General features: G+C 42.6%; 2 protein-coding genes and 1 pseudogene across 8 annotated transcripts in view; 1 reads left to right on the forward strand and 2 right to left on the reverse strand.

The window, feature by feature from the left end:
* The window catches only part of CENPJ (centromere protein J), a 59814-nt gene extending 41478 nt beyond the window's left edge, over positions 1 to 18336 (reverse strand). For 2 of the 6 annotated variants that reach the window (XM_060079679.1, XM_060079675.1), the window contains exons 1-5: positions 18263 to 18336; positions 15203 to 15261; positions 14103 to 14612; positions 13267 to 13390; positions 6318 to 6605 (exon numbers count right to left, since the gene is read on the reverse strand). In XM_060079679.1, the coding sequence (XP_059935662.1) occupies positions 6318 to 6605; positions 13267 to 13390; positions 14103 to 14546 (856 nt within the window). In that variant the 5' untranslated portion in view covers positions 14547 to 14612; positions 15203 to 15261; positions 18263 to 18336. Of the gene's footprint in view, positions 1 to 6317; positions 6606 to 13266; positions 13391 to 14102; positions 14613 to 15202; positions 15262 to 17882; positions 17974 to 18262 lie in introns of those variants that run through there. The other 4 variants (XM_060079680.1, XM_060079677.1, XM_060079676.1 and 1 more) reach the window with 4 other exon arrangements.
* Positions 18337 to 18522: 186 nt separating this feature from the next.
* Positions 18523 to 23361, forward strand: PARP4 (poly(ADP-ribose) polymerase family member 4). 2 transcript variants are annotated; one of them, XM_060080120.1, is made up of 4 exons: positions 18523 to 18725; positions 20731 to 20783; positions 21531 to 21732; positions 22514 to 23361. In XM_060080120.1, exons 2-4 carry the CDS (start codon positions 20751 to 20753, stop codon positions 22555 to 22557), a joined length of 279 nt encoding a protein of 92 aa, XP_059936103.1. In that variant the 5' UTR covers positions 18523 to 18725; positions 20731 to 20750; the 3' UTR covers positions 22558 to 23361. The 2 variants fall into 2 exon arrangements, 1 of the variants encoding a protein (XP_059936103.1); XR_009530304.1 differs by lacking the exon at positions 20731 to 20783.
* Positions 22500 to 24304, reverse strand: LOC132477653 (antizyme inhibitor 1-like; annotated as a pseudogene).
* Between the last annotated feature and the right edge of the window lie 2315 nt (positions 24305 to 26619).

Consider the following 26619-nt stretch of genomic DNA (forward strand, 5'->3'; position numbering starts at 1 on the left):
CAAATACTACCAGCCATAAAAGGGGAAATCGACAGTAACACAATCATCGTAGGGGACTTTAACACCCCATTTTGACCAATGGAGAGATCATCCAAAATGCAAATAAATAAAGAAACACAAGCTTTAAATGATACAGTAAACAAGATGGACTTAACTGATATTTATAGGACATTCCATCCAAAAACAACAGAATACACTTTCTTATCAAGTGCTCATGGAACACTCTCCAGGATAGATCATATCTTGGGTCACAAATTAAGCCTTGGTAAATTTAAGAAAATTGAAATTGTACCAAGTATCTTTTCCGACCACAATGCTATGAGACTAGATATCAATTACAGAAAAAATCTGCAAAAATCACAAACACATGGAGGCTAAGCAATACACTACTAAATAACCAAGAGATCACTGAAGAAATTAAAGAGGAAAACAAAAAATACCTAAAAACAAATGACAATGAAAACACAACGACCCAAAACCTATGGGATACAGCAAAAGCAGTTCTAAGAGGGAAGTTTATAGCAACACAATCCTACCTCAAGAAACAAGAAACACCTCAAAAAAACAACCTAAACTTACACCTAAAGCAATTAGAGAAAGAAGAACAAAAAACCCCCAAAGTGGGCCTCCCTGGTGGCGCAAGTGGTTGAGAGTCCGCCTGCCGATGCAGGGGATACGGGTTCGTGCCCCAGTCTGGGAGGATCCCATATGCCGCGGAGCGGCTGGGCCCGTGAGCCATGGCCGCTGAGCCTGCGCGTCCGGAGCCTGCGCGTCCGGAGCCTGTGCTCCGCAACGGGGGAGGCCACAACAGTGAGAGGCCCGCATACCGCAAAAAAAAAAAAAAAAAAAAAAAAAAAACCCAAAGTTAGCAGAAGAAAAGAAATAAAGATCAGATCAGAAATCAATGAAAAAGAAATGAAGGAAACAAGAGCAAAAATCAATAAAACTAAAAGCTAGTTCTTTGAGAAGATAAACAAAATTGATAAACCACTAGCCAGACTCATCACGAAAAAAAGGAAAAAGACTCAAATCAATAGAATTAGAAATGAAAAAGGAGAAGTAACAACTGACACTGCAGAAATACAAAGGATCATGAGAGATTACTACGAGCCACTCCATGCCAATAAAATGGACAACCTGGAAGAAATGGACAAATTCTTAGAAAAGCACATCCTTACAAGACTGAACCAGGAAGAAATCGAAAATATAAACAGGCCAATCACAAGCACTGAAATTGAAACTGAGATTAAAAATCTTCCAGCAAACACAAGTGCAGGACCAGATGGCTTCACAGGTGAATTCTATCAAACATTTAGAGAAGAACTAGCACCTATCCTTCTCAAACTCTTCCAAAATATAGCACAGGGAGGAATGCTCCCAAACTCACTCTACAAAGCCACCATCACCCTGATACCAAAACGAGACAAAGATGTCACAAAAAAACAAAACTACAGGCGCATATCATGGATGAACATGGATGCAAAACTCCTCAATAAAATATTAGCAAACAGAATCCAACAGCACATTAAAGGGATCATCCACCATGATCAAGTGGGGTTTATCCCAGAAATGCAAGGATTCTTCAATATACACAAATCAATCAATGTGATACAACATATTAACAAACTGAAGGATAAAAACCATATGATATTCTCAATAGATGAAGAAAAATCTTTCAACAAAATTCAACACCGATTTTTTATAAAAACCCTCCAGAAAGTAGGCAAAGAGGGAACTTTCCTCAACATAATACAGGCCATATATGACACACCCACAGCCAGCATCGTTCTCAATGGTGAAAAACTGAAACCATTTCCACTAAGATCAGGAAGAAGACAAGGTTGCCCACTCTCACCACTATTATTCAGCATAGTTTTGGAAGTTTTAGCCACAGCAATCAGCAAAGAAAAAGAAATAAAAGGAATCCAAATAGGAAAAAAAAGAAATAAAACTGTCACTGTTTTATTTACTGTCACTGTTTGCAGATGACATGATACTATACATAGAGAATCCTGAAGATGCTACCAGAAAACTACTAGAGCTAATCAATGAATTTGGTAAAGTGGAAGGATACAAAATTAATGCACAGAAATCTCTTGCATCCCTATACACTAATGACGAAAAATCTGAAAGAGAAATTAAGGAAACACTCCCATTTACCACTGCAACAAAAAGTATAAAATACCTACGAATAAACCTACCTAAGCACACAAAAGACCTGTACTAAAAAAACTATAAGACACTGATGAAAGAAAATAAAGATGATACCAACAGATGGAGATAAACCATGTTCTTGGATTGGAAGAATCAACATCATGAAAATGACTATACTACCCAAAGCAGTCTACAGATTCAAGGCAATCCCCATCAAATTACCAATGGCATTTTTCACAGAACTGGAACAAAAACTTTCACAATTGGTATGGAAACACAGAAGACGCCGAATAGCCAAAGCAATCTTGAGAAAGAAAAACAGAGGTGGAGGAATCAGGCTCCCAGACTTCAGACTATACTACAGGGCTACAGTAATCAAGAGAGTATGGTACTGGCACAAAATCAGAAAGATAGATCAATGGAACAGGATAGAAAGCCCAGAGATAAACCCACGTACATATGGTCACCTTATCTTTGATAAAGGAGGCAAAAACACACAAGGGAGAAAAAACAGCCTCTTCAGTAAGTGGTGCTGGGAAAACTGGACAGCTACATGTAAAAGAATGAAATTAGAACACTCCCTAACACCATACACAAAAATAAACTCAAAATGGATTAAAGACCTAAATGTAAGGCCAGACACTATCAAACTCTTAGAGGAAAACATAGGCAGAACACCCTATGACATAAATCACAGCAAGATCCATCTGACCCACCTCCTAGACAAATGGAAATAAAAACAAAAATAAACACATGGGACCTAATGAAACTTAAAAGCTTTGCACAGCAGAGGAAACCATAAACAAGACGAAAAGACAACCCTCAGAATGGGAGAAAATATTTGCAAACGAAGTAACTGACAAAGAATTCAATGTCCAAAATATACAAGCAGCTCATGCAGCTCAGTATCAAAAAAACAAACAACCCAATCCAAAAATGGGCAGAAGACCTAAATAGACATTTCTCCAAAGATATACAGATTGCCAACAAACACATGAAAGAATGCTCAACATCATTAATCATTAGAGAAATGCAAATCAAAACTACAATGAGGTATAGTACAATGACCTCACACCAGTCAGAATGGCCATCATCAAAAAATCTACAAACAAGGGCTTCCCTGGTGGCCCAGTGGTTGAAGGGTCCGCCTGCCGATGCAGGGGACACAGGTTCGTGCCCCGGTCCAGGAGGATCCCACATGCCGTGGAGCGGCTGGGCCCGTGAGCCATGGCTGCTGAGCCTGCGCGTCCGTAGCCTGTGCTCCGCAATGGGAGAGGCCACAACAGTGAGAGGCCCGCGTACTGCAAAAAAAAAAAAAAAAAAATCTATAAACAGTAAATGCTGAGAGGGTGTGGAGAAAAGGGAACCCTCTTGCACTGTTGGTGGGAATGTAAATTGATACAGCCACTATGGAGAACAGTATGGAGGTTCCTTAAAAAACTAAAAATAGAACTGGCATACAACCCAGCAATCCCATTACTGGGCATATACCCTGAGAAAAGCACAATTCAAAGAGTCATGTACAATGTTTATTGCAGCTGTATTTACAATAGCCAGGACATGAAAGCAACCTAAGTGTCCATCGACAGATGAATGGATAAAGAAGATGTAGCACATATATACAATGGAATATTACTCAGCCATAAAAAGAAATGTAATTGAGTTATTTGCATTGAGATGGATGGACCTAGAGACTGTCATACAGAGTGACGTAAGTCAGAAAGAGAAAAACAAACACCGTATGCTAACACATATATATGGAATCTAAAAAAAAAAAAAAAAAAAAAAAAAGGTTCTGAGGAACCTAGGGCCAGGACAGGAATAAAGACGCAGATGTAGAGAATGGACTTGAGGACACAGGGAGGGGGAAGGGTAAGCTGGGACAAAGTGAGAGAGTGGCATGGACACATGTACACTACCAAATGTAAAATAGATAGCTAGTGGGAAGCAGCTGCATAGCACAAGGAGATCAGCTCGGTGATTTGTGACCACCTAGAGGGGTGGGATAGGGAGGGTGGGAGGGAGGTTCAAGAGGGAGGGGATATGGGGATATAGGTAAATGTATAGCTGATTCACTTTGTTATACAGCAGAATCTAACACTCCATTGTAAAGTAATTATACTCCAATAAAGATGTTTTAAAAAAAAGAAAAAAACACAACAGTCTTCAAAAGGTTAATGTTATGGAGAAAAAGGTGTGGGCTTTCCTAAGTTAAAAAAGACTAAAGAAGACTTCCCTGGTGGTCCAGTGGTTAAGACTCCACGCTCCCAAGGCAGGGGGCACGGGTTCTATCTCTGGTTGGAAAACTGAGATCCTGCACACCTCGTTGTGCGGCCGGAAAAACAAAACAAAACAAAACAAAAAGACTAAAGAGTTGTAACAACTGAATGTAATATATAAACCTTGACTGGATCCTATTTTTAAAAAAATACCTTTAAAAGGCAATTTTGGGATCACAGGGAGAATTCTAAATTGCATTTGCATAGATAAGGTCCCTAGGTATAATAACAGTATTGTGGTTATATAGAAGAATGTCCTAATTTTTACTTGATATTTTAAATGATATAATGTCTGCATATTATTTGCAGTGAAATGACTCAGCAAACTATATACAGATGTAAATACAGATATAAATTTAAGTATAGATACAGATATATAGACACACATACCAATATAGACAGACAAAGTAAATATGGAAAAATATCAACAGTTGCATCTAGGTGGTGGGTATACTGGTAATTACGGCAGTGGTCTTTCAACGTTTCTGGATGTTTGAAATTTTCCAAAATAAAAGGTTAAGGGGCTTCCCTGGTGGTCCAATAGTTAAGACTTTGCACTTCCACTGCAAGGGGTTTGATCCCTGGTAAGGGAAGTTCTGCATGCTGCACAGTGCGGCCAAAAAACAAAAAAAAACAAAAAAAAAAAATTGGGGCCTCCCTGGTGGCGCAGTGGTTAAGAGTCCGCCTGCCGATGCAGGGGATACGGGTTCGTGCCCCGGTCTGGGAGGATCCCATATGCCGCGGAGCGGCTGGGCCCGTGAGCCATGGCCGCTGAGCCTGCGCATCCGGAGCCTGTGCTCCGCAACGGGAGAGGCCACAACAGTGAGAGGCCCGCATACCGCAAAAAAGAAAAAAAAAAAAAAAAAATTGAAAAGGTTAAGGGAGAGTACTGTTTAAAAAATAAGGAAAAGACATTTGACTCTTTACACCAAGGAATTACTCGAAATTAGGAATAAGTTTTTATCCCAAAACTGCCCAATCCTCAACAGTAAGTATAGACACCTTTTGCCACATCATTTGTGTTTTTCTATAACTTACTCTAAGGAACATATACATAAAAACACCATTAAAATTGAAAACTAAATTAAAAATAATGGAAATGACTCAGTCCTACCACAAAGAACATTAAATACTGATATATTATTTGATGATCTGCATAAAGATGAGAACCATTAAAATTACGGTTATGAAGGCTACAGAACGTACCATAAGCATTTCCATGTTGAGTGGGAAAAGAACACAATTTTATTATACAGTATTTTATGATTACAAAATGTGGAGGGGGAAAAAAAGGGCAGGGAGTGAGCACAGCAACAGGACTTAAAAAATTTTTTCAAAAAAGGACAAGAAGAAAATATACTAGAAATGCCTCGAGAGCTCCATGAGTTTGGACCATCAGACACTGAGTGCCAGTTCTCTGGCAGGAACGTGCCGGGTGCTGGGAACTCGGACAGCGACGAGTGTCTGGGTTGGGGGGGATGCCTTTTGTGAGTAATAACACCCATCACCAACCTACTGCTCACACTTCACATCTTCTATCCTGTGCCCCACCACCAGCACACACATTTTAACTCAATTTTAAACTTTTCTAAGCTCTCAAGAAAAATGGTGCATGCAGAACTCGCTGCCTCCCTTTTTGAAGACCCACGCTGCCACATGAGGTTTGAAATTGGCATGAGTTGTCCTGCAATTTGTTCCTGGAAAGTCACAAATTCTATGTCTGGTTCTGTGTCCTATCCAGGCTCAGTGGCTGTGCAGCAGGTAGGATCTCACAATTAAAGACGCAGGGGACAAGGAAAAAATGCAGAAAGGACTTTTCTTGTCTTAGAACAACCAGGTGACACTGTCAGTTAACTACAGAAGAGAGAAAAATAAGTAACTCACCTTTAGGATGGTTATGGTTTTCTTCCTTCAAATCATTTTTTTTCACAAGCGCTTCTTGATATTGAGCCTCATAAAACAAATTAGGAGAAGCACCACTTTTTGAAGTTAAGACAAAATCTTGATGAGTAGTTCTACGGAAGTTGTTTTGTTCATCAGATAAAATGTTGGAAGTGTGGTTTTTTTCTTGGGTTTGATTCTGGTAGATATATGATGGTAAGAAGGGCGTGGGTTTCTCTGCAGTGGCTGAATTTCCTGGAGATCTGTACTTCTGGCTCTGGTCGTCAGGCACTAGAATTAAACCTTACGATTAAGAAAATCAACAAGACTGATGACTTTCTGTAACATTTTCTGTACTACCTGTTACCCCTACTATTGAGTACAAAGTTTTCTCCCAAGTGATAAAAGTATCTTTTCCTCGTTAATAGGAAACTATGTTTAACAAAATCATGAAACTGTAAGACTCCACAGTGACCTCTGATTTTTGAATTTATTTCTACCACGAGTCCCGTGCAGTGTGTACGTGGCAGAGCTGCAGCACCGCCTACCTCTGGAGGCACCAATCATGCTCCGTCCATGAGCTCTGCTGGGAGCTGTCAACTCCACAGCCCTGTGATGAACACAGTTAAATGGAGAGCACCAACGCAGATAGGTACAAAGAATCTGAATTGCTCCTTGATGATCAATAACTGCTGTGTCACAACACATAAACGCATTGTCCCTTTATATTACCATTAACATGTTGGTAACTTCAGGTGGTGGAATTATGGGTGACTTCTGTTTTGTACTTTTCTGTAGTTCCTAAATTTCCTGTATTACTTTTGACCTGTTTTGTTTCTTAAGTCTCTACTTTTGAAATCACCCAATAAACAGAGAGAGGATTCCCATTCTACAGACCTCTAAGGTACAGTCCTTAGAGGACAGACGGCAATACTAGCCATCCTGCCTGCCGTACCAGTCCCTTGGAATCCTGCTACGTTCCTCTGTTCTCCCAGATTGTTTCAATTAAACAGAATTAAAAGACACAATGGGAAGTGTTTCATAAAAGAGGCGTATGCCACTTACGTCCTGTACCATCTGCCTCATCCCCAGCCCACAGATAAGACTGGAAAGCAGGCAGGTCCTCACTGAGTATCAGATTCAACCTCCCTGAATAACAACATTCTCCCACTAAATATTTTTAACGAATGGTCAACCCACTTCAGCCTAACGACATCTTTGACAGAAGAGCAACAACCCAAAGCAGCAGTTCTCATAGCATGATCTGTAAACCCCTGGAGGTCTCCAAAACTCTTTCAGGGCATCCACCAAGCTCTAAGCTACTTTCAGAAATATTAAGACAGTACTTGCCTTTTTCACTGTGTTGACATATGTACTGACGCTGCAAAGGCAAAATGGAAACTTCCTGGAGACTTCATTCAAAAGCAGTACAGCAGCACCCACTGCGCTAGCAGTCACTGTGTTCATCACCACCATGTACTCTCAGTTTAAAACCAAAAAACAACAGTTTTGGGCTTCCCTGGTGACGCAGTGTTTAAGAATCCACCTGCCAATGCAGGGGACACGGGTTCGAGCCCTGGTCCGGGAAGATCCCACATGCCGCGGAGCAACTAAGCCCATGTGCCACAACTACTGAGCCTGCGCTCTAGAGCCCGTGAGCCACAACTACCGAAGCCCGCACGCCTGGAGCCCATGCTCTGCAACAAGAGAAGTCACCACAATGAGAAGCCCGCGCACCACAAAGAAGAGTAGCCCCCACTCACCGCAAATAGAGAAAGCCCATGCACAGCAACAAAGACCCAACGCAGCCAAAAATAAATTTAAAAAAATGATTTTAAACCTTAAAATAAAGTTTTACTTAAGAATGTCCTAAATAAAGCAGCAAAAATTATTAAATTTTTAAATTAAATTTTAAGCCTTGAGTACATGAACATTCTATAGGACAAAATGAGAAGTACGCATAAATCACTTCTGCCGTAAACCAAGACACAAGCTGTGAAATTTTTGAGCTATAAGCTCAACTAGAGGAACTTCCCTGGCAGTCCAGTGGTTAAGACTCCAAGCTTCCAATGCAGGGGGGTAGAGTGCCCTGGTCGGGGAACTAACATCCCACATGCCGCATGGCGCAGACCAAAAAGAAAAAAAATTTGCTAAGCTCAACTAGACACTTCTTTCAGGGAACATCATTTTTACTTGAAAGAATGAATGACAAACCGTGATGATTTAAACCTCAGTACTTGGCAGGCATTTTTTCAAAGATGAAACAAGTGAGCCAGTTACTTCAAGGAAGCTGACAATATTTGTTGCCAATGATAAAATCTGAACTTCCAATTAAAAATGAGAATGTTGGAAGACATGTCCATCACCATGAGCTTGACAACTTTATAATACTGTTATGATGAGATCTGTGGTAGTATTAATGGATATAAATTTTTATAATGAAATATGTCAATATTTTAAAAACCTACATAACTCAGGGAACTATTATTTTCCAAATACCCAATGCATGGTTTGGTTTTACCAAACGAAAGGTGATGAAAAATCCATTCAAAATGCCAAGATAATTAATGAAAGAATAAATAATCATAATAATTGACTACCAGGTTTATATAAAACATTTTGAAAGGCACAGTAAATTTTCAAAATGTATGTGTTAAGTTCAGGTTTGGTTTTGTTTTGTTTTGTTTTGCAGTACGTGGGCCTCTCACCGCTGTGGCCTCTCCCATTGCGGAGCACAGGCTCCGGACACGCAGGCTCAGCAGCCGTGGCTCATGGCCCAGCCACTCCACGGCATGTGGGATCCTCCCAGACCGGGGCACGAACCCATGTCCCCTGCATCAGCAGGCGGACTCTCAACCACTGCACCACCAGGGAAGCTCTAGGTATTTTTTATATTAAAAAAAATTATTGATCACTAGCAGTTAACTTAAATGTTGTTCCCAGAAAACATCACTTAAAAGTTTTACTTGTATAGAGAATGGGCTTGAGGACACGGGGAGTGGGAAAGAGAAGCTGGGACGAAGTGAGAGAGTGGCATGGACATATATACACTACCAAACGTAAAATAGATAGCTAGTGGGAAGCAGCCGTGTAGCACAGGGAGATCAGCTGGGTGCTTTGTGACCACCTAGAGGGGTGGGATAGGGAGGGTGGGAGGGAGACGCAAGAGGGAGGAGATATGAGGATACATGTGTGTGTATAGCTGATTCACTTTGTTATAAAACAGAAACTGACACACCATTGTAAAGCAATTATACTCCAATAAAGATGTTTAAAAAAAAAAGGAAGAAAGAAACTAACACAACATTGTAAAGCAATTATACTCCAATAAAGATGTTTAAAAAAAAAAGTTTTGGGCCTCCCTGGTGGCGCAGTGGTTGGGAGTCCGCCTGCCGATGCGGGGGATACGGGTTCGTGCCCCGGTCTGGGAGGATCCCATATGCCGCGGAGCGGCTGGGCCCGTGAGCCATGGCCGCTGGGCCTGCGCGTCCGGAGCCTGTGCTCCGCAACGGGAGAGGCCACAACAGTGAGAGGCCCGCATACCGCAAAAAGAAAAAAAAAAAAAAAAAAAAAAAAAAAAAAAAAAAAAAAAAAAGTTTTACTTGTTTATTTTTGTCTTAAGGAAAGATAAATGCACAGTGCTTGCCAAGGAGAGTTTGATGATTAACTCCTGAGTTTCTGTGACTTCCTTCTGGAATCCCTGCTCTTGGGGTTATCTGAGAAATTAGATGATCTGCCTATGACTTTATCTTTTAATGTGACCTTTCTCTTATGCCATGTGCACCTGAGAGAGTAGATGCCAGTAGAAACCCAGACTCTGAAGCTCAACAAACCTCACTCCAGGTGTGGAAATTAAATACAGGTTGGGTACAGCAAATAAAAGAGAGATTATTGTCATTCCACTTAGAACTGTATGATCCCAGAGTTTGAAGGAAATGTACACTTAGTTTATTCCAATAACTCATAGAATGCATAAAGGCATAATATAACATCCCATTGAGTGGTATGGTTTGTAATTACTGTTACTTATTTATTCATTTCACTTAATTTGATGTTTTAAATTGTGGAAGTAATTCTTGCTTATTTTGGCAACTCAAATAATTCGAAGTATAAAGTTAATCTGCATAAGTACACATCTTCTTATAAAATCAATCCCTGGGCTTCCCTGGTGGCGCAGTGGTTGAGAGTCTACCTGCCGATGCAGGGGACACAAGTTTGTGCCCTGGTCCGGGAAGATCCCACGTGCCGCAGAGCGGCTGGGCCCGTGAGCCATGGCCGCTGAGCCTGTGCGTCCGGAGCCTGTGCTCCGCAACAAGAGAGGCCACAACAGTGAGAGGCCCACGTACAGCAAAAAAAAAAAAAAAAATCAATCCCTTGGAGTAACTATTATTAATAGTCATGTTCGATTTCACATCCTTTTTTATGCTTATACAAAAGTCTACAGGCATACTCAAAATTACTTTCAAGAATAAATCATTCTGACCTTGAATGATTCTGACTTTCAGAAACTTCCTAAAATTTTATGATACTTTAGAAACTGAGATCTAGGGACTTCCCTGGTGGTCCAGTGGTAAAGAAACCACCTACCAATACAGGGGACGCGGGTTCGATCCCTAGTCGGGAAACTAACATCCTGCATGCCACAGGGCAACTAAGCCCACATACCACAACTACTGAGCTCGCACACCTCAATGAGAGCCCTCACGCCACAACTAGAGAGAGAAAAAAACCTGCACACCACAACTAGAGAGAAGCCTGAGTGCTGCAACGAAGAAAAAATTATCTCGCATGCCTCAGCGAAGATCCCGTGTGCCGCAACTAAGACCCGACACAGCCAAATAAAGAAAGAAAAAAAGAAACTGAGATCTATTTTAATTAATGCAATAATTATTTTTAATAATCTTTATTTTTAAAGAAAAAAATGCCAAGACATTCTAATATATTTTAATGTAACAGAGCATGAAAATTCACTAATATGATTTCAGATTCCATATTGTGAATAACTGTTAAGAAACGACCACTTGTTGAGTTTGGTGCAGTATCAAAGAAATAACCAAAATTTTTTGAAAAGCCTATTAAAATACTCCTCTCTCCTTTTTCCAATTACATATCTGTGTGAGGCTGGGTTTTCTTCCACATACATCAACCAAAACAACATAACTGAAGAGATGGGAGGCAAAAGTAGATGCGAGAATCAGCTGAGTTCTTTAAGCCAGAAGTTAAAGAGATTTTCAGAAACATTAAATAATGCAATTCTTCTCACTAAGATTTTAGAAAAACTTTTTTCATTAAAAAATGTTATTCTCTGGTTGTGCAGTGGTTAAGAATCTGCCTGCCAATGCAGGGGACACAGGTTCGAGCCCTGGTCCAGGAAGATCCCACGTGCCGTGGAGCAACTAAGTCTGTGCACCACAACTAGTGAAGCCCGCTCAGCCTAGAGCCCATGCTCTGCAACAAGAGAAGCCACTGCAATGAGAAGCCTGCGCACCACAACAAAGAGTAGCCCCTGCTCACCACAACTAAAGAAAGCCCGCATGCAGCAACAAAGACCCAAGGCAGCCAAAAAAAAAAAAAAAAAAAAAAACTTATTTATAGCATGTAATTGGTTATTATTTTAAATGAATTAGTTTTTAAATTTCTAAGTTTTAATTTCTAACACAGTAAATATCAATAGCTATAGCCCATATAACACAAGCTCTTTGGGGTCCTCAATAATTTAAGAGTGTTACAGGGTCCAGAAACCAAAAAATGTGAAAATGGCCCTAAAGCAATTGTTCCATAACTCCATGGAGGTAGTTCTTATATTAATAAGTTTGAAATCTGCTTCCCTATTGCTCTACCATAGTGCTATTTCTACCTTAAGAACTATCACAGGCTATTGTAAGTGATTTTGATTACTATTTTTATGTATTCCATAAAGGCACTCAATTATTTCAAGATACACACCACGTTCCCTATATTCTCTAAGATAAACATCCAAATTCCCTAAACCACTCTTCCTTTGCTGCCGTTCTCATCACCAGCACCACCACCACTCCCTGAGCACCATCCAGCCACACTCTGCACATCCATTTGCCATTATCTTTTCTTCTTTGTATTCTCAATGTCCAGAGCAACCTCTGAAGAGAACAAGCATTTTACTGAATCAGTAAAGCTTGTCTCTTAAAAGGTAGCACCAAGAAGCAAACACACTGCTCCAGGTCGCTATTTTTCAAACTGTAGGACATAAACCATCTTATCAGCAGACACAACAGATCATGAATGGCATTTTTTTTAATGACAGAATATAATAAACAAAATAGAAAATATCCTTGTTACCTGCCAGGCACACCAATAAGAACTGATTCATGAAATTTCTTTGAAATTATGAGTCTTCATTTAAAATGTTTTTGTTACTATGCGGCATGGTCAAAAAACTTTCAAAACTACTGCTCCAGATCACATTTCCACTGCTTTCCCCCCACTGATAAGCACATCATGCTTTCTATTAATTGATCTGGCATACAACAGAAAAACTGTCCTCTACTACCACAGAAAATATTTCTGGTATGGTTCTTTAGCTGAGCAGAATGGCTTCTACACATACGCATCTTTATAACCCTGAGCAGTTTTTCATTCATCAGGCAGGGGTTGTAAACCTAAACCAGTAGCCCTAGGCCAAATTCAGCTCTGGATCTTTTATTCTGCTGGGTCTTTTTAAATTTTTATTTTATAAATAAATAGGAATGCCTTTAAGCAGGGCACACATGCTCCAGAATGGCACAGATCCCTCATCCCAATTATATTACACCACCACCATTCCATAGTTGTCTGCTTGGCTTCTTAAGAAATTGGAGCTTGCAACATATGATAGAGAAATGGTAGAAATAACCTGTCAAACAATGAAAGATAGGAAGTGTACGTAACTGTCCATCTCTGTACTAACCAAAGGTCTTACGTAAGCACATAATACCTGGGAGTGTATGCTGCGCAGACACCATGGTGAGCAGCTTCTCCTGTTCCTCCATGAGCCTTTGCAGTTGCTCTAACTGTTGCCTCTTCAGTTGTTCCTGCTTCTTCTGTTGTACTTCTTTCAGCTTTTTAAACATAAAATTAACTTAATTAAACTAACTTAATATTTCTTTATGGGCCTTTGCCCCTTACATTTATCTTAATCCCTCCCATCTCCCTTCTCATATCTTCTCTAATAAAGAGTTTCAAAGAGGGCTCTCTAGGGACTTCCCTGGTGGTCCAGTGGTTAAGACTCCACGCTCCCCATGCAGGGGGCCCGGGTTCAATCCCTGGTCAGGGAACTAGATCCCACGTGCTGCAAGTAAAGACCCTGCATGCCGCAACTAAGACCTGGCAGAGCCAAAGAAACACATAAAAATTTTAAATTCTAAAAATTAAAAAAAAAAGAGGGATCTCTAAGTAACTAAATCTGCCACCAAAACTAAACTCTCAACTAAGAAACAGAAAAAGTCACATGAATCCTTTGACTCTTAAAACAGGGTAGGTATCAGTACATTTATAATCAACTTTTCCTCCCTAATATTTGGTCAACCATTTCCAATTTAGTTTTTACAAAATGAGGGAGAAACCTAAAAATGTTATCATAAGTGCTATATGTATATCTTATGTATTAAACATGCTTTAATGTTTCATATCAAACAAATAGCAAAATATGGTATTATGAGGCTTTCACAGTAAAGGGGAAGAAACAAAAAGACCCGGAACAGGTGACCTTTCATCGTACCTGCAATAACTGTGCGATAACACAGATACATATTAAGTCAAATCCCGTTTTACCTGTTCAAGCTTTTTAAAAAGTGGGTCTTTATAAGCCATTTCTTTGAATTCACTCACAGGATCTGAAATAAGGTCATTTTTGTTATCTTCCCAGTGTCCAGGAGCATGCTGACATGCCACTATTTGTGTTCCCTCTTTAGTTGAAGGAAAGACTCTCTGTGCTTCAGATTTATCTGATTGTAACTTGTAAGGGCTGTTGGGCTCCAACTTCTGTTCTTCATGAAGTGAATCTTCTTCACTTATAAAGCTGAAGCTATTTGAAAAATCTGTGGGTTTAATAGGAAAGCTGGTAGAAATGTTCACATTTGCTCGCTTCTCTTCCTCTGCTTCCAAAATAGGAAATCCACGATTTAATATGACCCCAGCCCGAGAAGGATTGGTCATCCACTGGGTTAAGAAGTTCTGCCCACTGTTTAACTCCGAAGAGGTTGACATCAGGAACATTTTAGTCCAACGACACTACTGTATTTAAATAATGTAAAAGCTAGAAGAGCTGTTAATTTCCGACACCTGTAGAAACAAGACAGCCAACAAAAATTATTAGTTAAAGCTATTCAACCCAAACCTCAACCCAGCACAAAAACCTACTGAATATTTCTTATAAGAAAGACTTTAACTAGCAAAGCAATCAGGCAATAAGTTACATATTTTTAAAACGTCTTTAAAATATCCAAATTGAGGGGATCAAAACTCAAAGTTCCCTTCTGATTTAATCAGTTACTGATGAATTTACACAAGTGCTCAATCAGTTGACCAAAAACTAAGGGTGCTAAAGCATCTTCTAAGTGACTTGATTACCAAAGGAAAAATAGGCCACTGTCAATATCCACTTTGACCACTTGCATGCGTCTGGCCCTAGTCCAGTACTGCTTCTTTGCCCAATACGGGGAACCCGTGTTCTCCCTGGTCCCAGAACAGAAGTCACCACCACCCCATGGCTTCCCCTGGCACTGTCTACTGCTGTCCGTTACTCCCCTTCTCCCTTATAATCCCTTGCCCACCAGGCAGTCTCTCATCTGCATTCCTAGAGGTCTCTGACATCACTACTTTGGCAGTCATCTCATTATTAGTGGTATTTCGCTTCTGTGTTCATAACCTACCAAGCTGTGAGTTCCTTGAAGGTATCTGTATATTCCCCACTGTCTAGCACCATCCATCCCTGGGAGATAGAAGAAACTTGATAAATGTTTGCTAAAAGTAAGTTAAAAATAAATCAGAACTAAGGTTATATTGTTGAAAATACTTCAGTTTTATAAAGTATTGTTTGTGTTCATTCAATGTGCAACAATAAAAATTTCATTGGTTCACAGCACGGGACAGCTATGCTGTATGAATCATACTCTAAAACAACCAAATTCCTAGTGTAACTCTGTGACTGTGCAACAGATAAGCAACTAACATTTACTGTGTTCTTACTCTGTGCCCAGTACTGTTGTAGGCACTGGGTAGACAGCAGTTAATAACTCAGAGGCTAGTGGGGAAAATACACACAAAAGCCATGTGGGGGTAGCAGACTGAAAGTTTAGACGGGGTGGACAGAAAGGCCTCACTTAGAGGAAAAGCTAAGGACCCGGTGGAAGAGGTGCATGTGGTGCAGCTATGAGGGGCAGAATAAGACCCAGTCATCCACACTTCATGACTCCCGTCTGCAGGAAGCCCCCACCAATGCCCCATTCCTCCCGAAAACCACCAGTTCGCACAGCCCATCACCACTATCCACCTTGACTCCTCCAGGGTTCACGTCTTTATGTTTGGGAATCTATGTATGTCAGCGCCCTTCATCCCTGCCACACTAACCTCCACACACGTGCTTATCCTGTCTCCGTGTCCCAAGCATCCCAATGCCAAACACTCACCGTGCGTCACGAGCAAAATCTATTATTCTTAACCTCTTCTCTCACCTTCCTGAGAAAACTTCCTCCTATGGAGCCCATACCCTTGGAATACGTATCTTCTTTATTGTTCTTTTTTAGACCTGGACTATTCTCCCTTCCTCTACCATCAAAGTCCCCAATTTTGAACCTCGTATGATCAGACTATATAACCTACTACTCCTTTATTGTCTACCACAACCTACAGAGTGTCCTGGGATCCTCGCCTTCATTCCTGAAAATTCTCTGGCTAAACAACTGGAAGAACAGAGTTGCCATTAACTGAAATGGAGAAAACTGGGGATAAAACAAAACAAAAATGGCAGTGTGATTTGTTTTCTCACTGGTATCACACTTTGAGAACCACAGCTATTACGGCATTAAAAAAAAAAACCCTACTGCTATAGGCAACGACATGGATGAGAAAAGTTGAATCAAAGTCTGACACGAATACTGTGTGATTCCATTTAGTATGGAGTTTGAGAATAGGCAAAATAAATTCACAGGTCCAGAAGTCAGAATCATGGTTGTCTAGGAAGCTGGTACTGCCTGGGAAGGGGTTTCTGCCTTCAGGGATGATAGGGATGTTCTTAATCTGGGTGGTGACTACACTGGTATGTATGTTTAGGCTGTACACTTAAGATTAAGGCACTCTGAGAACTCCCTGGCAGTCCAGTGGTTAGGACTCTGCACTCTCACTGCCAAGGGCCCAGGGTTCGATCCCTGGTTGGGGAACTAAGATCTGGCAAGCCACATGGTGTGGCCAAAAAAAAAAAAAAGATTAAGGCACTTTACTGGATATCTCTTACTCCATGTCCTCATGATGCAGCACTCAGACGTCTGCATCTAAAACTCAGCAGGACCCTATGGTCCGTGCCCCCCATGTCCTCAGCCTGCCTTTTTGTCTGTGGAAAAATTTTAGCCAAAGAATAAGTTTAACCAGAGAAGTGAGAAAATGCAGAAGCAAAGAAAAGCAGTCAAACAGGACAAAACAATAATAGTTTAGTCATTAAGCAAAGGCAAGGCACTTTAGCTCCTTCTCAAGGGTTGTAGCTAATATCCTGAGCCGTCTCCGGTGGGATGTCTTGTAGATAATGAAACCCCCATCAGGTGGGAGAAGTGAACGACATTAACTGTAGCCATGACATAAGCTGCCGCAATTCTAAGAACTGGGCTCAAGAAAACGGGAACAAACCGACTTTGGAACCTAAGATTAACTACTTAAAACAGTCAAGATGACGCTGGCCAGAGCACCGCATGACCAGCTTCAAGATGCCTGTCCGAGCTGCCTGCGCTGCTTCCACGTGGGCCTCTCCCGCCGCCTATAACAGCTCTTGACCCACGACTGTCGACTGTCGCCGGGGAGGGCGGGGGAGGGGAGTCGGCCTTTGGACAGGAGTCGCCCTCCCCGCTCCCAGCACCCAAAAGAAAGCAAACTCTCCTTTCCACCAGCCTTGCCTCTTCACTGGCTTTTGAGCAGGAGCATCCGGAACTCACTTTCGGTAACACATCTCTCGCCCACGTAAAAAAGAAACCTCCCCTGCTTCTTTTCAGCTTCATCACTATGACCCTAGAGGTATATTTACTGTCGGCATGACGCACAGAAATACAATTCCACCTTAACCTGTTACTTAGTATTGATGCTAAGGCCTTAGTAAAGGGAGCATACACAGCAAAATGCCTAGAAAGGATTATTAGCAGGTGAACTCAGATCTTCCTGATATCAAAATCTGTTTGAAACGAACGGACAGCCTTGAAACCTCCAAAGACTGCCACGTAAACATTCTTTAAAGCAGCGGGGCGGGGGGGATAAATTCTCTACCTCGCGAGGCGGAAAACGTAGACGCAAACAATTCAAAGCCTCCCTCAGGCCTTGAGAAGTAACTGGTCGCTTAGGAACGTGACTTACCGGTCTCCCAAAGTACACGTCCTTGAAAGCCACCAACCCACAGCAAAGCTTTCAAACCCGAAGCTTTGCAAGACCGCACCTGCCGGCAGGGAGACCGGCCCAGACCAGCAGGAAGGTGACGCACAGACGCGCTCCTCGCGCAGCAGCTCAGAGTGCAGCCGAAACCACAAGCGGAGGGAGCCCGCGAGAAGCCGCCGCGGAACAGCGCTAGCAGGCCCGACACTGACCCAGAGCTCCCCCCGCCGCCCGGCGCCGCTCCCCGCGCGCCCCGCCGTCCCTCGTGGACGCAGGGCGACGAACACACCAGCTGCTCCGGTCCTCCCCACCCCACCCCCGCCATGAAGCCCCGCTCCGCGGCCCCGGCCTCTCAGTCCACTCACACCAGCGCCCGAGCCGTCTTCGTCTCCGCCGCTACCTTTACAAACCACCCGCCACAGCCTCCGCGGCCAGCTTGGCTCCGCCCGGGCCCGAGGGCTCGTGGGAAATGTAGTTCCAACCTGCCCCTCTGCGCTTGCGAGAGCGCGCAGCCGGACTCACGCAAACTACCACTCCCGGCGACCCAGCGTTCCACGTTACTAGGCGCTCACGGCCCGGAGTCTTCCGCCCGGGCTCGGGCAAGGGGTGGTGGCGGCGGGCGGAGAGTCGGGGGGAAACAGCTCCCGGAGAGAACTTCCGGGACAGACCGAGTCCCTCCCCTGCCTTTCAAAACTTCGGCTGGCGCTCTCGCGGTTGGGGCGGGGGCGTCTGTCTAGTTCCGTGTGTCTTTTGTTTTTGTCTTCTTTGCCACCAGTGACCAAGTAAAAGAAAAAAGGACAGTCGGCCACACTCTCTGATGAGTCAAAGGTAACCTTGTGATGGAGTCACTCCTAAAGTAGCTATCGCTCGTCTTTTCTGCCTAATGCGTAGTTGGCTCTTTGCCCATTAGGTAATAAAGCCTAATTTTATTTTTTATTAAAATAAACCTAGTTCTGTTTTGAACACTAAAGTGCAAAACTCGAAAACCGATTTCTTAATTGCCACTGCAGATGCAGACACCGCAAGTTACCGTTGTGTACACACCCAGGCTTTGTGTCTGTTTAAATAAATATGTAAAGAAATCAAATTAAGTGCTATTTTTAACAACCAGTACAGTGTAAGAAACGAACCACTGTTACCAAGTCCAAGCTTGTATTGCTTGCGCCGCAGGAGAGCCCAATAATCGAGAGAGCAGTACGTGGGGCAAGGACTAACGACTGTATTCGGAAAGCCAGCAGACCGAGAAGATGGTGGGCTTGTGCCCCTAAAGAACCATCTTGCCTGAGTTAGAATTCAGTTAGAATTCAGGCTCCTCTTATACTCAAAGGGCAGTAAAGTCAAACATCTCCTGGTTCCCATCAGCCTCTGGAGGGGATGGGTTAATTTCTTCCTCCTTGCAGTCAGTCATTCACAGGTGAGCCTGGTCAGGAGGTTTGTGAGCTAAACAAAGGTATTTTAGCTTAATGCTCATTACCTGGCAGGCAGGGTTCCCAGAGATGGGCCATTGTGTATAACTTAAGCTTACAGGCAACATCCCTTTAGTGATTCACTTGTAATAGAATACAGAAGGTTCTTTCCTATTACAGCCCCCCACTGTCAATGCCCTGAGGGTTTTGCCAACCTGAAGAAAAAGCCATCTCAGCCAGAATGAGGCTGGGGAGAGGCCAGGCCTTGAACCATGATAGGAAATTTGAATTTCATTTGAAACATAATTTTCAAAATAAGAAAAAGGTTGCTCGTGCTTCAGTGTGGAGAAGAAATGAGGGTCAGAGATGGGAGACAGGACTCCGCTGCTGGGCAGAGGGCCGGGGCCAAAGGGATGGGGACAGGGCCTGGCTCCCCGGGGTGGAGGGGCAGTCGAGGGCCGAAGCCCAGGACGGAGCCCCGGCGGTGGCTGTCCAGGAGGGGGCTCTGCATGTCGGGGACGTGCTGGGACACAGCGGACCTTCTGCCCTACCCTGGGGGTTGTCTGCACTCAGATGACATTTAGGGCCTCACGTGGGCACTACTGCCCAGCAAGGGCCTAGGGTGGGACTACAGCCAGGGGAACCCGGCGGTCAAGGGTTAAGAGGCCGTTTGGAGAGGGACACCTGCTCGCTGACCCAGTGGGACCCACTGCCCTTCAGGAAACACCAGCTTACTGTGGACAAGCTGCTAGAACAGACTCCACGTTCAAAGACTGACAAAGAGCTACTGTGAATTAAACCCAGTATCTCACCATTCATTATTGTTTCTTTTTTTATATATATACATTTATTTATTTATTTATTTATTTTTGGCTGTGTTGGGTCTTCATTGCTCTGCATGGGCTTTCTCTAGTTGTGGCAAGCAGGGGCTACTCTTCGTTGCAGTGTGCAGGCTTCTCATTGCGGTGGCTTCTCTTGTTGTGGAGCACAGGCTCTAGGCGCATGGGCTTCAGTAGTTGTGGCACACGGGCTCAGTAGTTGTGGCTCATGGGCTCTAGAGTGCAGGCTCAGTAGTCATGGTGCACGGGCTTAGTTGCTCCGCGGCACGTGGGATCTGCCCAGACCAGGATCTGCCCAGACCAGTTCTGGAGCTGCTCTCTGCGCAGACAACACACATAAGCACACAGCTCTGTTTCAGCCACAGATGCAGCACAGCAGACAAACGGTCTGCACTTGCTTTTCCACTTCACGATTTATCTGAGAGATCATTCCTCACCGTCACATATCGAACTGCTTCCTTTGTTATAGTAGCTGGTGTGCACATTTCAGATGTTTATGTACATTGGAAAATAATGTCCAAAAAGATTGCACTCACGGTATGTGAGAGTTTCTAAAAATGAGAGACCATGTTGTCATTCTCTACCCAGAAAATGAACTGAGAACAGGCATGAATTATTCATCCATCCACAGAAATGGTCAGGTGAGTGAGCAAAGCCGTGTAAGGGAAGAATATACAATTCTGCCTAAAATGTAGGTAAACTGGGACATTCTGTTTCTGATATTCATAGGCAAACTATTAAATACCAGAGAAGCAGCCAGCACACAGCTGGAGTTGAATGTGCTTCACAGAGCAAATCAGGCTCCCTGTAGGCAAACCCCAGGGCTATGGTCCAGGATGGGGCAGGCTGGGCCAGCCCCACCAATGACCCACAGAGGGGAGAGCAGCCTACAGGGCAGGCCCTGCACTTGCAGGCCTGGGTCTAATGACTTTGGACTTCAATTTTTACTTCTTACGGCGAGGTGGTTAGATGGTAAATCAATTATGGTGTATCCATATCCATACTCTGTTGATCTTTTTAAACTTTTTTTTTTTTTTTTTTCTTTTTGCAGTATGCGGGCCTCTCACTGTTGTGGCCTCTCCCGTTGCGGAGCACAGGCTCCGGACGCGCAGGCCCAGCGGCCATGGCTCACGGGCCCAGCCGCTCCGCGGCATGTGGGATCCTCCCAGACCGGGGCACGAACCCGTATCCCCTGCATCGGCAGGCGGACTCTTAACCACTGCACCACCAGGGAGGCCCTTTTTAAACTTTTATGTAACTAGAAATTGTCATTCATAAGAGTTTTAGAAATCTGAAAAAAATTATTAGAAATGGGGTGAGAAACAGGTACAAATAATTTATTTAAATTTTGGTTTTAACTAATGCATAATGAATTGATTTTTTCTTAGTGTACACATGTAATCTTAGACAATGCTGATGTTCTGAGCCATTATCAACTGAAGTCTATCCAAAAGAACCATTTTTATATTGCAAACCCAGATTTTATGAGGGAATCTATCAAAGAAAGGAGACTGGTGGACGTAAAGAATTACGATCCCTGTAAGTCACTGGACACCGCACCAACTCCTGATCAAAAGGCAGGCAGCTCTGGTAAGTACTTCATATCAAGTGCTTAATGTATTAGAGGTTTTATAGTAAATATTTTGGTTTGTCAATGATATTATAGACAAAGGATTGTCCAGAGATACTATGAAAATAAGTAGTCTTATTATTATTTCAGAAAATGGACAGCAAACTAGTGAGGGACAAAAGACTACTTTAGCAATAGAAATAGATTTCTCAATATTCAGTCTGGTGTGGTGAGATTCAAAATGACTACAAAAACATTCATAATCTCAGAAAACCTGAAGTGTAATTTTTTTTTACTCTATGCAAAATTTATTGCAGTCATATAAAGGTTACATTAGGTCAAATACAACAAATACTATGATGCAGTTTTGCATTTATTAAAGTACAGTTCAAAGCTTAAATTTACGCATTCTATATACACTAAACATATCTACTGAAGTCACACTGTTCTTCCACTGACATTTGATATATCGGAGTGAAAGACATTAACTTTACAGACTTTTTAACATGAACCCTTAATATAAAACTGTGTACTACTTGTATGTAAATGGTTTAATGGGGAACCCAGTTAATGGGCTTCCGTTGCCCCTCAGTCATCCATTTTGTTGCATATTTTATTTTAAATGCTTAAGGGGTGGGGCAAACTGGTAAGTTTAAATCTGGATACATTACCTAAATCTGCCAATTACCCCCGGTGAATTATAGACGAAAGCTGATTTCATCTGGTTCCAAATACCTATTACTAATAGTTTTTGTTTCCAAGAGAATTAACAGAATAATATTGTTCACATTTTTTCCACAGTGGAACGTAGACCAGAGAAGCTTCCCCTGCAACTTCAGATCTAAAGAAGTGTTAACACCTGTTTAAGCTTCAGTGGAGAAGCTGTCTTGTAGCCTCAGCCGAGTGAGCGAAGGCACAAAAAGAAGCTTTCGTCGTTGTGTTTGACGTGATTCCAGCATCCTGCGTCTCATGCCAGTCACTGAACAACATGATGTAATAAATGGCTGGCCTGTGAAAAATCATTAAAAGCAGATGGTTCACGGAAAGAATTTGCTCCCATGTTATCAGAGAAAAGCCAGTCTCCCACGTACAAGAAGAAGAGAGTTTTCCACGATTTGATCAACCTCATCACAGGATGGACCACAAGGGCTGCTTGTAAACATCTTCCTTGTATTTCTTGTGAATGGGGTGGTATTTAAATCCTTAGACAGTTTACTTGCAACATAACCATAAACAACATCATTCATATAATACATGAAGGCTGGTTCATCACTTCTGGTTTTTCTATTCCAGAGAAAAATGTATCATTTTCAACAACTTTCCTTGCAATTATGTTAACAGCAAATGTAAATGCAGAAGACACACAGTATCTTCCAGGTCCTGAAGTTATCTTAACGCCAGATCCTTCAGAAAAGTGGACATCAAGCGAAGAGCTGGCAACATGATTAACCTCTTCCAGCTGAAGTTTGCTCCTGTGACGTCCCCTCCAACGTCTAACATGTTCATCGTGGAGCCAAGTTCTCCAGCCATGTCACACACACTGGGCATCTGATAGAGAATGGGCGTATACTTGAGATTCTTTGCAGACCCTTGAAATGTGAAATTTAACCCCAATTTTTTAAAATAATATATTATGTCATTTACTTTTATTTATTTTAATTTAATTTAATTTTTTGGCTGTGCGGGATCTTCAGTTGCAGCGTGCAAACTCTTAGTTGTGGCATGTGGGATCTAGTTCCCCGACCAGGGATTGAACCCAGGCCCCCTTCATTGGGAGCGCAGAGTCTTAGCCACTGGACCACCAGGGAAGTCCCCTTAACCCCAGTGATTTAGACATCCAGTTCCTTAGCATATTCCAAAAACATGCCTGCTGATCTTCAGGGTAGTGGCACACTTCCCATTACCGCGTTCACCTCCAGTACTACCTTCTGCTGCCACAGGTAGTCAGGCCCTGAGGGAAGCGGAAGGAGATGGCCCGGCTGCTCTGCATCAGCAGCAGCAGCACATGGAGCCTGCGGAGTGCAGAGGTGTGTGGGTGTTGCCGGCACCCCCAGAGCCAGGACAGATGAACCAAGTGAACCTAATGAAATACGGTCTTGGCATTTGGGTGATGGTGTGCAGTTTTCTTCAATTTGACTGCATCATCACATGTCTTGATATTCACTCCGGCTTTTGCTGCATACTTTATCTGAGATGCCTGCTTGCAAGTACTTGTGTAAATTATGTTTTCTGGGGATACACCCAATTCTTGCACTGCAGCCATGTCAGTTTTACTGGAACAAAGCAAGTCCAGATCCAAGAGCTGCCAAGATCTCGAGTACAGCTGGAGTGGAGTGGCAGTTAACCACGTAGGATGGCTTTATCGGAGCCACTTTGTTCTGCCACTGACTGCGTCTCTTCGCAGTCTTTCCAACATCTCCCACAAAAAATGCATTTTCTCCTGTCAGGGTATGTTCATAAACACAGTCATCAATAACATTTGCAAGGGGTGTTCCTTCATCCGACAGGCCAGCTGAGCAGTTCGCATCGCACATCTCAGCCATGTTGCAGAAAGCTGAGAGTCATAACCCAGGCAAAACAAGAGACAGGCCACTAAGCCTTCTGTCTGGGTCCTTAGAATATGCAACCCAACAGACAAGCTAGGAGATGACCCCACTCTCAGCTGGGTTCCCAACGTGGCTCACCCTTGATGTCGGACTGCTCTCTGCACAGCACTTCTCCTTGGCCTCCAGGTGGTTGTGTGCTTGGTCAGAAAGCTCACCTTGAGATAATAGCCCAAAGCATCTTCTCTTTTTTTGGTGGAATTTTTAAAGAGGGATGTGGTTGCCTTGAGCAGAAACACCCAAGGTGGCTGGGGGGCACCCAGGCCTGTGGAGAGAGACAGCGTGGGTCACGCATGCACCACACCAGCTGTCCTCTCAGTAGAAACCTGCCTCCTTTATAAACCCAAATTTTAGTGTGGAATCTGGCCCAAATGAAAGCCTCTGGACATAGAGAAATGCACTCCTCATCAAAAGTCAAGCAGTTTTTGCAAATCAAAACCACAACAAGGTATCACCTCACACCAATCAGAATGGCCATCATTGAAAAGTCTACAAATAACATGCTGGAGAGGGTGTGGAGAAAAGGGAACCCTCCTACACTGTTGGTGGGAATGGAAATTGATACGGCCACTATGGAGAACAGTATGGAGGTTCCTTAAAAAACTAAAAATAGAGTTGACATATGATCCAGCAGTGGATTTCACTGCTTGATCTTTATCAGAAGAAAATATAAACGTTACTTGGAAAACATACATGCACCTCGGTGTTCATAGCAGCACTATTTACAATAGCCAAAACATGGAAGCAACCAAAGTGTCCATCAACAGACAAATGGTTAAAGAAGGTGTGGTGCATGTATACAATGGAATACTACTGGGCCATAAAAAATAATAAAATTCTGCCAATTCCAACAACGCGGATGGGCCTGGAGGGTATTATACTCAGTGAAATAATTCAGACAGAAAGGCAAATACTGTATGTTTCCACGTATATGTGGAATGTAAAAAATAAAACGAATGAAGATAACAAAACAAATAGACTCAGATATAGAGAATCAACTAGTGGTTACCAATATGGAAAGGGAAGGGGGGAGGGGCAGGATAAGGGTAGGGGATTAAGAGGAGCAAACTACTGTGTATAAAATAAATAAGGGGCTTCCCTGGTGGCACAGTGGTTGAGAGTCCGCCTGCCGATGCAGGGGACGTGGGTTCGTGCCCCGGTTCCGGGAAGATCCCACATGCCATGGAGTGGCTGGGCCCGTGAGCCATGGCCGCTGAACCTGCGTGTCTGGAGCCTGTGCTCTGCAACGGGAGAGGCCATAACAGTGAGAGGCCCGTGTACCGCAAAAAAATAATAAATTAAATAAATAAGCAACAAAGATATACAGCACAGGGAATATAACCATTATTTTGTAATAACTTTAAATGGAGTATAATGTATAATAATATTGAATCACTATGTCATACACCTGAAATGAATATAATATTATAGATCAACTATACTTCAATTTAAAAAATCAGGCAGGGGACTTCCCTGTTGGTCCAGTGGTTAAGACTCCACAGTCTCAATGCAGGGGGACGGGGTTCGATCCCCGGTCAGGGAACTAGATCCCACGTGCATGCTGCAACTAAGAGCCCGCATGCCATAACTAAAAGATTCCACATGCCATAACTAAAGACCCCACACACAGCAATGAAGATCGCACGTGCCGCAACTAAGACCCAGTGCAGCTAAATAAATTAATTAATTAATTAAAAGGCAGGCAGTTCTATTTTTTTAAAATTAAGGTATTGTTGATTTACAATGTTGTGTTGGTTTCTGGTGTACAGCAAAGTGGTTCCGTTATACATAAATGTTTTCAGATTCTTTTCCATTATAGGTTATTACAAGATACTGAATATAGTTCCCTGTGCTGTACAGTAGGTCCTTGCAGGCAGTTCTGATAAATATTAATTTATAAGAACATGATGTCTGTTAGATATCATATTGTATGATATCACGTGAATTATTTACAACAGCTTTAGAAATCTAAATGTTGTGGTGTGACGCAGCCTCTAGACAAATGATTACCCAGAACTGCTGTTATATCAGTCTTTCTTACTGTCTCAGACATTGGTAGCTAAAACAAAATAGGCAGGATAGTAAAGTCCTTTTATATTGAAAATATTTTTCAACATCCAGTAATAAAGTCAGATCCAGAATTACTGTAAATACACTGATGACTTTTGAAATCTCTATAGAACTGGAAAGACATTCTTGCATCGGAAGTTATTCCTATATCATAATAGATAGTGTTACGATTCCTCTATAAGAAAAATATGAAGCAAAAATTGTCTGGCCTCACATAGAAGCCTTGGTTCCCTC

Source organism: Mesoplodon densirostris, chromosome 17 (assembly GCF_025265405.1).
Source record: "Mesoplodon densirostris isolate mMesDen1 chromosome 17, mMesDen1 primary haplotype, whole genome shotgun sequence".
Classification (NCBI taxonomy): Eukaryota; Metazoa; Chordata; class Mammalia; order Artiodactyla; family Ziphiidae; genus Mesoplodon; species Mesoplodon densirostris.